Source organism: Leucoraja erinacea, chromosome 19 (genome assembly GCF_028641065.1).
Source record: "Leucoraja erinacea ecotype New England chromosome 19, Leri_hhj_1, whole genome shotgun sequence".
In the NCBI taxonomy this organism is placed as follows: Eukaryota; Metazoa; Chordata; class Chondrichthyes; order Rajiformes; family Rajidae; genus Leucoraja; species Leucoraja erinaceus.
Genome location: NC_073395.1, coordinates 10,212,428 through 10,227,438, shown reverse-complemented (window position 1 = coordinate 10,227,438; position 15,011 = coordinate 10,212,428). Strand labels below are relative to the sequence as shown.

The 15,011-nt window shown below is 45.2% G+C and overlaps 1 protein-coding gene across 1 annotated transcript in view; it reads left to right on the top strand.

Moving 5' to 3' along the window:
* LOC129706197 (zinc finger protein 800-like) overlaps window positions 1-14,811 on the top strand; it is a 101,553-nt gene extending 86,742 nt beyond the window's left edge. The window contains 3 exon segments of the mRNA XM_055650258.1: window positions 2,428-3,254; window positions 3,256-4,333; window positions 8,746-14,811. Coding sequence (XP_055506233.1) covers window positions 2,428-3,254; window positions 3,256-4,333; window positions 8,746-8,759 — 1,919 coding nt within the window. The 3' untranslated portion in view covers window positions 8,760-14,811.
* The last annotated feature ends 200 nt before the right edge of the window (window positions 14,812-15,011 follow it).

Genomic DNA, 15,011 nt, shown 5'->3' with positions numbered 1-15,011 from the left:
TCATCGTTTTTAATAACTTTGCAATGGCTGTTGCAGTATGACAGAAATTTTGTTGAGATAAATAAATGTATTGGAATATGAAAGAGACGTACAATAATATTTTTTATCCATACCAGCTTGTGGGGTGTATGTTTGATGATCACATTGAATGTGCCACCCCAGCGCGGTACTGCAGGGGCGGCACAGTGGTGCAGCGATACAGTTGCTGCCTCACAGCGCTAGAGACCCGGGTTCAATCCCGACCTCTGGTGTTGTCTGCTCGAGAATTTGTACGTTCGCCCCGTGACCGCGTGGGTTTTCCCCGGTTTCCTCCCACATTCCAAAGACATCCAGGTTTGTAGGTTAATTGGCTTCTGTAAATTGTTCCTAGTGTGTAGGATAGAACTAGTGTCTGGGTGATCGCTGGTCGGCGCGGACCCGCTGGGCCGAAGGGCCTGTTTCCACGCTGTATCCTTAAACTAAACTACAGGCTTCTGTGTAACTATTATGGTAACTATCTGCTGTGTTCTAACATGGTCCATGCCAAATGCACTTTATTGCCTTAGAGAACTTGGGGACATCCTGATGTCAAGAGTGTTTTATTGTCATGTGTCCCAGATAGAACAATGAAATTCATACTTGCTGCAGCACAACAGAATATGTAAACATATTATACTGTAAACAATATGATAAATGCGAGGAAAAAAGGTCAGTGTGTATACACATACCCACAAGTACACACATACATATATATACATATATATATACATACATTATATACACACACACACATATATATATCTTTACATACACACACATACTCAAAAAACAAACAATAGTAGTGCAATAATTATTATAATAATAATAGTCCATTTAAGTTATTTAAGGTTGTAGTGTTTAATAGTCTGGTGACTGTCATAAGGATATTGCTTGAACTTGAGGTCCTCAGCTATAGGGAGACTTATCAGGGCAGGCTAGGACTATATTCCTTAGCGTGCAAGAGGCTGAGGGGTGATCTTGTAGAGGTGTATAAGATCATGGGAATAGATAGGATGGATGCACAGAATCTTTCACTTGTAGGGGAATCAAGAACCAGAGGACATGGTCCCCTGACCTGTTGCTCCAGAAAAACGGATAATCCGACAAGGCTCTGGAACCTAGTGTACCAGAAAATCGGTGATGAACCTGAACTTGTTATCGTTGGGGATATGAAAGGCGATACAAACACAGGTCACGGTGGTGCAGCGGGGAGAGCTGCTGTCTGTATGGAGTTTACAGCGCCAGAGACCCAGGTTCGATCCCGACTGCGGGTGCCGTCTGTATGGAGTTTGCACGTTCTCCCTGTGAACCGTGTGGGTTTTCTCCAGTTGCCTTCCACACTCCAAAGATTCAGATTCAGATTCAATTTAATTGTCATTGTCAGTGTACAGTACAGAGACAACGAAATGCATTTAGCATCTCCCTTGAAGAGCGACATAGCAAACGATTTGAATTAAAAAAAATTAATAAGTTTCCGGGGGGGGGGGGGGGGGGGGGGGGGGGGGGGGGGGGGGGGGGGGGGGGGGGCAGTCACCGAGGAGTACGTTGTTAGAGGAGTAGAGTGACAGCCGCCGGAAAGAAGCTGTTCCTCGACCTGCTGGTTCGGCAACGGAGAGACCTGTAGCGCCTCCCGGATGGTAGGAGGGTAAACAGTCCATGGTTGGGGTGAGAGCAGTCCTTGGCGATGCTGAGCGCCCTCCGCAGACAGCGCTTGCTTTGGACAGACTCAATGGAGGGGAGCGTGGAACCGGTGATGCGTTGGGCAATTTTCACCACCCTCTGCAATGCCTTCCGGTCGGAGACAGAGCAGTTGCCATACCATACTGTGATGCAGTTGGTAAGGATGCTCTCGATGGTGCAGCGGTAGAAGTTCACCAGGATCTGAGGAGACAGATGGACCTTCTTCAGTCTCCTCAGGAAGAAGAGACGCTGATGAGCCTTCTTGATCAGAGTAGAGGTATTGTGGGTCCAAGAGATGTACAGGTTTGTAGATCCAACATGAGTGTAGGATGGTGTAAGTGGCCGAAGGGCCTGTTTCCGCGTTGTTTCTCTAAACAAGGATTCTAATATTTCACCGTGTTTTAAAATGTTATTTAACAAATACCCTTAAAAATAAAAATCCTCATGTATTATGTCCAGGAAAGGAAAATTCACTGCCTCCTAAGTTATTAATTTTAAAGGAAAATAGAAATGATTTAACTGCCTTCATGTTGGTCAACACAAAGAAAGAGGTTTATTGATTGATTTTCAATAGGTGTTGAAACAAACACTGAATAGTTTAAACATTTACACTGTTGCAATAAAATAACTATCCTGCGATGACTTTGAAATTATATTGATTGAATCCAGCTTTTGAATTTATGATAATATTAGATTGCTGAATCTTAATCATTATTTTCCCCTCTTCAGATTTTCCAGATTCGAGTAACAAGCAGAACCAGGCCATACGGGAGCTTTTGGAAGCAATCTATCCTCGAGCAGATAACCAGGACTTTATCATCAAACTGGAGCCTATTGAATCGAACAAGAACGCCGTGTTCCAGCATGTAACCAGGGTGGACGACCCAGCCTTCAACGCCGAGCCCTACAGCGCTCAAACCCCCAGCCCCGTGTTGGTGCCGGAGCCGGAGGTCGAGCAGGTGGTGCCAGTGGAGGAGCCGAGAGTCGTGAGTTCAATCCCCGCTGAGGTCGCCAAGAAGAAGGGAGCGGCCCCACCACTGCCGGTGGAGGAGAGCGCGGGGCCGGCCGATGCGAAGGCCGACACCCCCGAATCCTCCAGCCTCCCTCCCCACTTGATCTGTTGCATCTGCGGCAAGTCCTTCAACTCCCGGCGCAGCGTCCGGCGCCACATCAGGAAGGTGCACAAGAAGAAGATGGAAGAGCTGAAGAAGTACATCGGCACCAAGAGCAGCAGGGGAAGCTGCCAGAGCCTCTCCTCCTCCTCCTCCAGCAGCAACAGCAACAGCAACGGAGGCGGCAACAACAACAGGGTCTGGTCTAGGACCATGGGCGCTGCCACCACCAGCACCAACTGCCCCGTTTGCAGCAAGTTCTTTGCCTCCAAGGCCAACGTGCGCCGGCACTTTGACGAGGTGCACAGGGGCCTGCGGAGGGACTGCATCACCCACGAGGTGGCCACCAAGCCGGGGCAGCCCCTCAGCCTGGAAGAGTCACCACCAGAGCAGCCGGCAGCCCCGGCTCCTCGCAAACGCAAGCCCCCCTCCTCCTCCTCCTCCTACCGCTACCACCACCACCGCCACCTCCTTCCCCAAGCTGGGGTACAGCCTGGCCGCCTGCAAGTGTCTGCTGTGCAAGAGGACGTACAGCTCGCCCATCGTGCTGAGACGCCACATGGTGGCCTTGCACAAGATCACTCTGGCCGAGCGCCCGATCAAAGGGGCGACTGAGGCAGCAGCGCCCTCCGGAGGAGGTGATGGGAAGGTGCCGGGGACGGAGGCGGTCGTCGCGGCCACGGTGGCGGGTGCCGACACGCCCAGCGGGCCAGAGGCGACCCCTTCACCCACGGCCAAGGCAAGTGCTCCCCAGGGCGACCCCAAGAGTTCCGGCCGACAAGAGACAGCCGACAAGAGCAGCGGTCCGCTGCCCAAGCACAAGGGGGTGAAGCAGGAGAACGACGGCCCCCGTGCCGCCAGCCCAGCCGCTGCCGCGGCCACAGTCGCCGCCGCCACCGGCCAGAGCAAAGCCAAGAAGCCCAAGCTCTCCATGGGCTTCGACTTCAAGCAGCTCTACTGCAAGCTGTGCAAGCGGCAGTTCACCTCCAAGCAGAACCTGACCAAGCACATCAAGATGCACACGGACGGCAACAACATCTACGTCAAGTTCTACAAGTGCCCGCTGTGCGACTACGAGACCCGGCGCAAGAGGGACGTGGTTCGCCACGTCACGGTGGTGCACAAGAAGTCCACCCGCTACCTGGGCAAAATCATCGCCAACCTGGAGAGCCGGGCGGTCAAGAAGCCCATCGAGTTCGTCCTGAACCGGGCGCCCAAGAGGGGTCCACAGAGGGACGAGGGCAGGGCGCTCACCGCCGCCACCATCAAGACCGAGGGCGCCTCCGCCTCCACCTCCCCGGTCTCGTCCCCGCTGGCTGGCAGGAGGAGCGAGAGCCTGGCCGAGCTGGGCACGGAGGTGAAGTTCACCAAGCATTTCTCCCTTCACAAGTGCACTCACTGCGGGAAGGCCTTCGCCAAGAAGACCTACCTGGAGCACCACAAGAAGACGCACAGAAGCACCGCCCTGGCGTTGGAAAATAAACACATTGGCCGCAGCACCCGGTCCAAAGCCCTCTTGACCGGTACGGGAACAATGCTTGTCATTCAGTATAACCGTTTCATTTTACCATTGTTACTTTTCCCCATATCTTTCATTCATTATCCTTTACCTTCTCTACATCATTTTCTATATATCATCGTTACTTTATCCCATATCTTTCATTTATTGTTCTTTATCTCACTACATCATTGTCATTTATCTCTTGTTTCCCTCATCCACCTAACCAGCCTGAAGAAGGGTCTCGACCCAAATCGTTCCTTCCTACACCTGTCGTTTAGTTTAGTTTTAGAGATGCAGCCTCGAATATGCACTGACCAGCGATCCCCGTACACTAACACTATCCTACACATATTAGGGACAACTTACACTAATACCAAGCCAATTAGCCTACAAACCTGTATGCCTTCAGAGTGTGGGAGGAAAGCGATCTTGGAGAAAACCCACGGGGAGAATGTACAAACGTAGTTTAGTTCAGAGATACAGCGTGGAAACAGGAATGCGGACTTTCTGGTTAATCCAAGGCTTCTGGTTAGGGAACACATGGGTGGTCTTGCAAGGAACACACTCCTCCACTCTTTTCCTCACAGTATGTAGTCAGTAACAACTGTAGCATATTCATTCAGGTCCATTGCTAAGCCCTTGAAAACTGCCAGTCTCAGAAGTCACTCTTTGCTTTTGACTTTAGAACAGCAGCATGGAAACAGGCCCTTCGGCCCACCGAGTCTGCGCCAACAAGGGATCACCCCGTGCACTAGCATTATCTTACACACGAGGATTTCTGTAATTTTACCGAAGCCAATTAACCTGCAAACCCTGTACGTGTGGGAGGAAACCGCGGAGATCCCAGAGAAAACCCACATGGGTCACGGGAGGAATGTACAAACTCCGTACAGATAAGTATCCGGAGTCAAGATCGAACCAGGGTCTCTGATGCTGCAAGGCTGCAAATCTCCACTGCTGTGCACAGAGCCACCTGAAGAATCAAGAACTGAGATTGTATCCCAACCTGACCCAGTGGCGTAGGGTGGGTTTTGCGCGCCCGGGGCAGTTTAAAATATTGCGCCTCCTCATTAGCGGTTTTTGGTCTCTTCCTTCGGGGGATGCGACTTCTTTTGTCGTATCCCCTGTCTCCGCCTGCGCTGAGGCCTAATGGCGGCTTCGGAGCTGGGGCAGCGGTAGCGGCGGCTGGGACAGCGGCAGCGGCGACCAGAACTCGGGGCTGGGGCAGCGGCAACGGCGGCTTTGACAGCGGCGACCTGGCCTCGGACTCGACCCGACCACGGGCCCAGTGGACGACGACGGCGGCGGCTGGGACAGTGGCAGTGGCCTCGGCACAGAGATCGCTGGTTGGTTAAAATTGTTGAATACATTTTTAGGGGTGCAAAAAAATTGTTAAATAAAAAGAATTATAAAATGGCAAAAAAATGTACATTTTATTACAATAATTCAGGGGTCGGCTGCTAAAGAGGTGCAGCGTGCCTTTAGAACAAATTTCTTTGCCATTTTATTAAAAAAATGTATCCAACTATTTTTTTGCGCCCCTAAAAATTTAGCGCCCGGGGCAACCGCCCCTCTGGCCCCCCCCCACACTACACCACTGACCTGACCCTTCACTTAGTTTGCGTGTTAACATTTAGGAGTAAGAGATGCCTCTAAACCTAGAAGTAGAAACGAGGAACGGCAGATGCTGGTTCACTAAAAAAGACCACAAAATGCCGGAGTAACTCAGGCAGCATTAGGGTGGCACAGTGGAGTAGCGGTAGAGTTGCTGTCTTACAGCGCCAGAGACCGGGGTTTGATCCTGTCGACTACGTGTGTTCCGGTTTCCTCCAACATTACAAAGATGTGCAGCTTTGTATGCTAATTGGCTTTGGTAAGTTGTTAAATTACCCTAGTGTGCGGGATAGTGTTAGTGTACAGGGTGATCGCTGGCTGGTGCGGACTCGGTGGGCCTGTTTCCGTGCTGTGTGTCCAAAGTCTAAAGCATCCCTGGAGGACAAGGATGGGTGATGTTTCAGGTTGTGACCCTTCTGAAGTGTCCGGAATCAAAACATACTGCCTGACCTGCTGTGTTACCCCAGAACTTTGTGTCCTTTATTGATATTCAAACCAGTTCTCTATATCCAAATGTACAGCAATCTGTCAGATAGGGTATAGTCTTGGAGCTGCTCAGTTACTTGAATAGGAACCAAAATCCTTACATATTAATTACAATCCCACTACATCATCAAAGGGAATTAAATTTTAGTAATTAAATAAAGATGGATTTACAACTAGCTTCTGCAATAGTAACCATGAAATTATAGGATTGGTATAAAAATCCATTTGGTTCCCTAATGTCCTTGAATGGAGGACATCTACCCTCCTCTGTGACTCCAGGCCCATTTTAACTCTTAATGGCTCCTCATAGAGTCCTGCAGTGCGCTAATGGGCCCTTCGGCCCAACTTGCCCGTGCCGACCAACTGCAGATTAGCATTGGTACTCGGTGAGTTATGATGAACCCAGTTTGTATTGTATGAAGGGATGTGAGAAACAGATGCAGTAATTCTTTTGTAAATAACTTCAGCTAACTTTAGATAAACAACTTTGGGCGGCATGGTGGTGCAGCGGGTAGAGTTGCTGCCTTACTGCGCTTGAAGCGTCAGAGATCCGGGTTCGATCCCGACTATGGGTTTTGTCTGTACGGAGTTTGTACATTCTCCCCTTGACCCCGTGGGTTTTCTCCGAGATCTTCAGCTTCCACCCACACTCCAAAGGTTTATTGACTTGGGTTTGTATACTTGGTTTAAGTGTAAATTGTCCCTAGTGTGTGTAGGCTTGTGTGAATGTGCGGGGATCGCTGGTCAGTGTGGACTCGGTGGGCCGAAGGGCCTGTTTTCGCTCTGTATTCCTAAACTATACAAAATTATATATTTGAAGAGGATAAAATTGCAACGCAAAAGGGAAAGAGCAAAGTAGTGAAACTAATTGGATAGTTTTACTAGAGAGGAGCAATGATCTCGGCGATCTCCTTCATTGCTTTGATTGGATGTAAGATGGGCCGTGGTTATGGATGAGATTTAATTTGCCAGTTCAAGAGATTTGGTTTGGCTCCTGTATTTTGTCAGATAGCCACATTTGATTAAAAAGCAGGAGTCCGAGAACATATGGTTACTCTACTGATCTGACGCTGATTTAGTTATAATGAGAGTTTATCTTATATTTCTGCCACCAGTTTGAAGGTTCAGTTCATCAACGTCAATGTAATCAGCGGTAGAGTTGCTGTTTTACAGCATCAGAGGGTTTACTGAGATATATTTCAGCAAAAGTACAGAGTGCAAATGCACATACATTTAATAGATTCTGAAGATAAGAGATGCAGCAGAATTCAGGGCTGGAGTGTCAGGAAGCAACTTCTATCTCCAGCAACTCAGAGAGTCAACTTAAAGGTGATATCACTCGTATCGTACCCAAGATTTTAAAAAAAGGCTGTAAAACAGCCTACAGAAAATTAATATTTCAGCTTTAAATGCAGCCAGCATGATGGAGTGGCAAATATTGCATTGTTTTAATGCAATATTTGAATAGATTACTTGTTTCGTGGGTGCCTAAAATATTGTTCATAAGTTCTAAAGCAGAATTAGGCCTTTCGGCCCATTAAGTCCACTCTGCTGTTCAATCATGGCTGATCTATCTTTCCCGCTCAACTCCATTCTCTTGCGTTTTCCCCAATAATCCCTGACACCAGTACGAATCTATCAAAAAAGTCAGAGGGTGGTGAATTTTAATTTTACCTATTCGGTAAATTTCGATGAGGTGTCCCCTCATCCTTCTAACCTCCAGTGAGTTCAGACCCAGTGCCAGTATTTGCACATAGAATCAAATTAGTATCACATCAAAGGTTAAAAATAAAATGATACTGTGGGTTATATTGCAACAAACCACCCAACTTGAGTTATGATGAGCGCGTCAAACATTCGTCATATGTTCACCCAATCGTTCCTGGGATCATCCTCATAAACCTCCACTGAACCCTCTCCTTCCTCAGAGATGGGGCCCAAAACTGCCCACAATACTCCAAATGGCCACAGAAGGTTGTGGAGACCAAGGCAATGCATATGTTTAAGACAGAGATAGATACATTCTTGATTAGTACAGGGTCAGGGGTTATGGGGAGAAGGCAGGAGAATGGGGCTAAGAGGGAAAGATAGATCAACCACGATTGAATGACGGAGTAGACTCGATGGGCCGAATGGCCTAATTTTGTCCCTATCACTTAAGAATTTATGAAATGTGGTCTGACCAGTGCCTGATAAAGCCTCAGCGTTAGATTCCTGTTTATATTCTCAGTATGAATGCTTAAAGGATTAATAAAAGCCAATGTCAAGTAATACGTGCTGCTTAGTTTTTCGACAGGCATCACATTATGCTTTGTGACTTCCCTTTCTCTGCAGATGGTTCCAGATGATGTGCCAACGATTTAACTTTGTAGAATCCCAGCAGTGTGAAGATCCAAGTTGTTGACCAGGCTGCGTGTGAGAGGAAGCCAAACTATCGTGCACCTGAAATTCAGAGCACTTCTACGTAAAATGACAATTGATAACGAGATGATAACAGCATATAACTTTCCGGGACTCTTTTTATTTTTACAAGTGGCACGAGATGCCATGCTATGTGCGGCCAAGCCGAAGGAAATATGTAGTACCATACTGGCCGTGAATACCAAATATCTTTCCACACCTTGAGCAGAAACGTCCTGTTCACTCCAGTATGCAAATCATATTACAAGTCTACAGAAACCATATGCAAATTATTTCAATGTTATTAAAATTCACAATGCCATATTAGTCAACTCCCAGAATGCTGAGTCTTATATAGGAACTGCTGGTGAATGATACAAAGTCCGATGAACGTTACTTTGATTGGGAAAGAACAGCACATCAGGCAGTTCATACTGTATTCTGCACAAGCATACTGTTTTCAGGCCTTCTTTCTCCTTTTAAGAGTGCAAATGGTTACTACTGCTCCATCTTGCAGCCACTCAGAGGACAGAGTGGCCACTGGAAAATCATTTTCTTTTCTCTCTGATATCACTTTTGCATGCGAGAGTCACATCTAAAACATTTGCAAATCAATAAGGGTGTATCGAGATGCACAACTGCTCCATGTTTATTAGCCGAGACTAGAAACGAACATTGAAAAGTTCTTGAAAAGTTGGTCATGTGCATTGCACATTGTTTGTCTTGCAACCTTGATATCTTGATGGTCATTTGCACCAAACAAAAATGAAATGAGAGATTCTTTTAAACACCCCCGGATCATTCTGCCTACAATTTAAGCTGAGGACTCAGTTTAGGTAACCAAATGAATTGCATTTAAATGTTCAGTGTGCTCAGCCGAAGTGAAATTTAACTTGGGTCAATCCTCGTAAACTGTAAATGGATGTTAATTTGTGAAAGGAATTAGGCAGACTTGTCAAACACTATATGCTACGATGGAACATATGAAATCTTGTTAACTTTTACCGCTGCAAATCGTTTGCAATCAGCTATAATGGCCAGTTAATTGTTTTCCTGACAAGTTGCCTATTGGTTCCAAGGATGCTGACTCCAATGACCAAGAAAGCCATGGTTTGCCTGTAATATAGTAATTGACACTTTTTTTTGCAAGACAAAGCAAATGGTTTCTCCTGAATTTAGTCCATTCTGTTTTCTGGCATTTTTTTTTGTGTTTAGGATGATCAGTTTGACTGATGAGAACAGAGGCTTTTGTTGTCAGCAATTCTTTCCATGCAATTTGACAAGACAACTGCCTGGATTCTGTGAATCAAAGGAGTTCTGCTAATGTACTACATACAGCAAACTTTGTGGAGCGTGACGGAAGCTTGTATAAATATCTTTAAGTCTTAGTTCTGGAAGTCTTTAGTTTATTAATCTCTGCAAAAACTACTGTCAGAACTAACAACAAAAGAGTTGTTATGGGAAGGCTACGGAATGCTGCAAGGGAAATAACCATTGCATTTTCAATTCTGAAAAAGAGTCCCGACCTGAAACGTCACCTATCCATGTTCCCCAGAGATGCTGCCTGACCCGCTGAGTTACTTCAGCACTTTGCACCCTTTTATTGCATTTTGTATTATTTAGTAAATTGAAGCGCTGCTCTTGGCTTCAGTCAGACATTTGCAATAAAAGGGTTGAAACGTCCCCAGGTGTCTGCTCACAAGCCAGCTACACAGGTGTGCTGTGAAGCAGTTTTGCCTTCCCATCGAGGTAGCTGCACAGAGTGGTTTGCTTGTGAAGTCAGTCAAATTGATTTTGTGAGCTGGGGCAGAGACGAAATCTGGTGTAAAGTTTCCAGGTGCTTCGTTTTTAAAAAAAAACATTTAAAAAAAATATTATCAGAACCACTATCATGTATTTGTGTTTCACAGATTCAGTGATAGAGAGCCAACATTGGATAGAAACAGATGCTGATGTACACAAAGTGCTGTAGTAACTCAGTGAGTCAGGCAGCGTCTTTGGAGGACAGTGATAGGTGACGTTTCGGGTCGGGACCTTTCTTCAGACTTGAGTCTGACTTGACTTGACCCGATAACGTCACATATCCATATTCTGCAGAGATTGTGCCTAACCTGCTGAGTTACTCCAGCACTTTGTGTCCTTCAGAGCTATACATTAACTTGGACCAGACTGTGTTGAGATCACTTGCTAATCTTGACCAATGAAATTTGCCCTGGATTTAAAAAAATGACATGTGAGTTTATGTATTAATTGAATAGAAACTATAATGTTCAACGTATTAAAGGTACAGCCTCAATGTCCATATGGAATATAAGCCCAGGATACAAAAGTGGGCAGGATGTTCCACACACCAAATATATGCATCTGTAAATTGAGCAGGTGAATTTTATGTTGACTTGTTTGTTGTCTGTGACTATTTCTTTCTGATTCTAGTATGTTTTGCAATGACTGCTAATGCTGTATTATATTTTTCATAGTCAATATTGAGGACAAGGTTTGACAATTTTGTATTAAGACTTAGAATTTTTATTTTTAAAATGAGTTTAGTAATTGAATACTCATGATATGGTTACACTGGGTTGTGGCAATGCTGACACAGGTACTTTCTGAAGTGAAGCACAAAAGCATTTGCACAGCTTAAAAATAACCATTGGATCTGACGGCAGAATTCCCAGAACAGGGACATTCGCCAATCTGAAATTAAAACTATGTGCACTAATTCTGCTCTCAGCAAAGGAAAGCAAATTGCATGTACCTGTGTTGCTTGTCACCACAAGGAAAGCATTAACTTAATTCATGTCACAGGATATTTGCTTAGAATGAAGGAATAAGTTTGTCCTTTGCCGTTAGAAAGCAGGAGAATGCCATCGCCAAGTTCGTTTGACATTGGCAGAATGTCCTAATTCTGCCCCTATCAATCAATGGATGATTTATTTTTCCCTCTCAACCTTATTCTCCTACCGTCTCCCCATAACCTTTGACACCCGTACTAATCAATCACGTATTAATCTCCAGTTTAGTTTAGAGATACAGCGCAGAAACAGGCCCTTCGGCCCACCGGGTCAGTACCGGCCAGCAATCCCCGCACACTAACGCTATCCTACGCACACTAGGGGCCATTTACAATGATACCGAGCCAATCCACCTACAAACCTGTATGTGTTTATACTGTGGGAGGAAACCCATGCAGGTCACGGAGAGAACATACAAACTCCGTACAGACCAGCACCCGTAGTCAGGATCGATCCTGGGCCTCTGGCGCTGTGGCAGTTCTGCTGCTCAACTGCTGCGCCACTCCAAAAAAAAAATACCCAATGCTTTGACCTCTATCGCCATCCGTGGCTATCAATTCCACAGATTCACCACCCACCGACTAAAGAAATTCCCCCTCATCTCCATTCTAGACTGCTGTGCAATACAATATAAACTACTTTCCAATGTATTTTGGCAATCAGTTGTTGTCCACCTATTATTTTAAGCATTCCATCAAATGACCATCTCACAATTGATATGTACATGTTGGCAAGATGGAATGAGCTCATGGGTGAAGGAGATCAGCTACCCTGGCCAGGCCTGTATCTGACCACCAACTCTGCCCTGGATTGAATGATTAGTTCTTCACTGCTCTCTGGAGTTGCTTTGCAAACCATGCAGTTCAGGGTACATTTGCAGTGGGTAATGAACATTGGCCTTGGCAGTAATACCTAGAACCTGTGAATGAATCCTAAAAAGTTACCTCATAAGTTCTAGGAGCAGAATTAGGCCACTCGGCACATCAAGTGTACTCCGCCACTCAATCATGGCCGATATATCTTTCCCTGACAACCCCATTCTCCTGCCTTCTCCCCATAACCCTTGACACCTTTACTAATCAAGAACCTATCAATCCTCACCTTAAAAATATCCATTGACTTGGCCTCCACAGCCTTCTGTGGCAATTAGTTCCACAGATTCACCACGTTACCTGTGGCATAATGTAAACAATTAGATATGTTAAGAGTATTATTTATAGATGATTTAAGTTCATTTTCATTACTAAGACAAAAATTGTAGCGCACACCATTTTAACATGAATTCGTTATTTCTGTGGGATTATCTCTTTTGTTTTACTTTCACCTTTGCTGAGTTACATTAGCCACTGGCAAATCTTCTTTTGGCTGATTAATAGAGGTGTGTGGCTGAGATACAGAGGGGATTGTGTCCTGTTTAGTGCTCAATTACCTGACCCCATTATTGGGGCCTATTATTGAGAAAGTACAGTACTTTGCATTATGGAGTGGAAAAGAAATGGTGGTGCCTTTGAAACTGTGAACACTTGGTTGAGGATAAGAACAGCAGTGCGAGTTCAACGCACTCTGAGTTTGTTGCTATTTCATGTCAGCGCACTGTGGCGCAGCTGTAAGAGCTGCTCATCGCAGCACCAGAGACCCGGGTTCGATCCTGACCTCGGGTGCTGCCCGTGTGGAGTTTGCATGCTCTCCCTGTGACCGTGTTGGTTTCCTCCAGCTGCTCCACTTTCCTCCCACATCCTAACGATGTGCGACTTTGTACGTTAATTGGTCTCCGCAAAAATCGCCCCTAGTATGTCGAAAGGAGTGGATGAGAAAGTGGAATAATGTAGAACTCGTGTGAATGGGTGATCAATTGCTGACATGGACTCAGTGGGCCGAGTGGCCTGTTTCTACATTGTATTTCCAAACAACAACATGTGAATAATGGTAAGAATGAGGAAATGCACATTGCTTCACTTGTGAAGATCAATGTGGGAAATGTGGACAGAAATTATAACAAAAGAAAAATCAAAGAACGAAGAATATATGTTCAATATTTCTATGTTCTTCCAAAAGTTAGGAAAAAGTGATTCATTTATATAAACTTTGTTCTGTCCAAAGAACCACAGATTCAATACATCCCTTTCTGTGACGCCCCCACTGTTCCAAGCTAAGACCACTTCTGCTGCTATTCCAATAAAACTCACGGCCAATACATATGAGTAATCCTACTATTGTAAGCTAGTATCTAGAGTGCCAAAGTATAACTCGCACATATATGTGATTAAAAGATACCACTTAATGAAGAAATTAGTAATTTAAACTTTAACTTTTGCTTTATCCTTTTCCAAGGTAGAGAATCGTTGTCATGTCTACTTCAAGACACAATTGACACCATTTTATTCAAGAGCTTGCGTTAAATGCTTTGGGAGATAAAGCAAACAGTTGCAATGAATGCAGTTGTTTGCATTATTGGAACAGCTAACCTCTGCTCATGGTTCATGGTTATCATTTCTCAGCACTGTTCTTTAGAAGGATACTTCCTCGATGTGTTTATCCTCAACCCTACAGAAAAGGAGAAACAGCAGAATCGATGATTTGGGTCTCGACCCGAAACGTTGGCCATTCCTTCTCTTCAGAAATGCTGCCTGTCCCGCTGAGTTACTCCAGCTTTTTGTGTCTAACAGCAGAATCGAATTGGGTGGTGTTGAGGTGAGGGTTAAAGAAGTTAAGTTTATAAAAAAAACTATGGGAGTATTCAATTGTCTGTCTGAAGTGAGACATTTAATCTCATTGTGTGCAATTTTCGATGTATTTTTTTCCTTTAGAAAATACTAAACCATTCTTCCGTACAAGTTGATATGTGTATATACAGAAGGAAAATGTCTGTTGTTCTGGATGCTACTTGCTGCTTTAGGTAAACTGAATGTAGACACGACTTTTGTTTCCGGAGTGAAATGTAGGAACAAAGATAAACTTAAGACGCTGAAAGAAACTGCGTGGTTGCAGTCATTAGAATAGTCACGTATCGGTTCAATCAGAAAAACCCATTAACATCTCTGATTTTATACATGAACAATCATATTCTCCGTGAACATAATTTAGCTGCTCACTCCGAAAGTTCAGAAGAAGAAAATTGCCGAGAGAATCTCTGGATAACGGTGAATAGCAATTGAGTATTGCATTGGTAACCACATTATAACAATAAATAAAATCATTCAAACTGGAATTTAATGGAATCTGCATGTTTGTTGTAAAATCAGCTACTTTAGTGGGATTTCAGATTTTCTAAAAGGCTTGGGATTTTAAAGTCTAATCTGGGGGGTGTGAAAGTTACATCTTCTAGATGCGCTGGGATGCATGCATTGTCAGTGATGTGACCTGGGGTAATCGGGTGTTTTGGGTCTCACAGCATCAGACACACTCGCC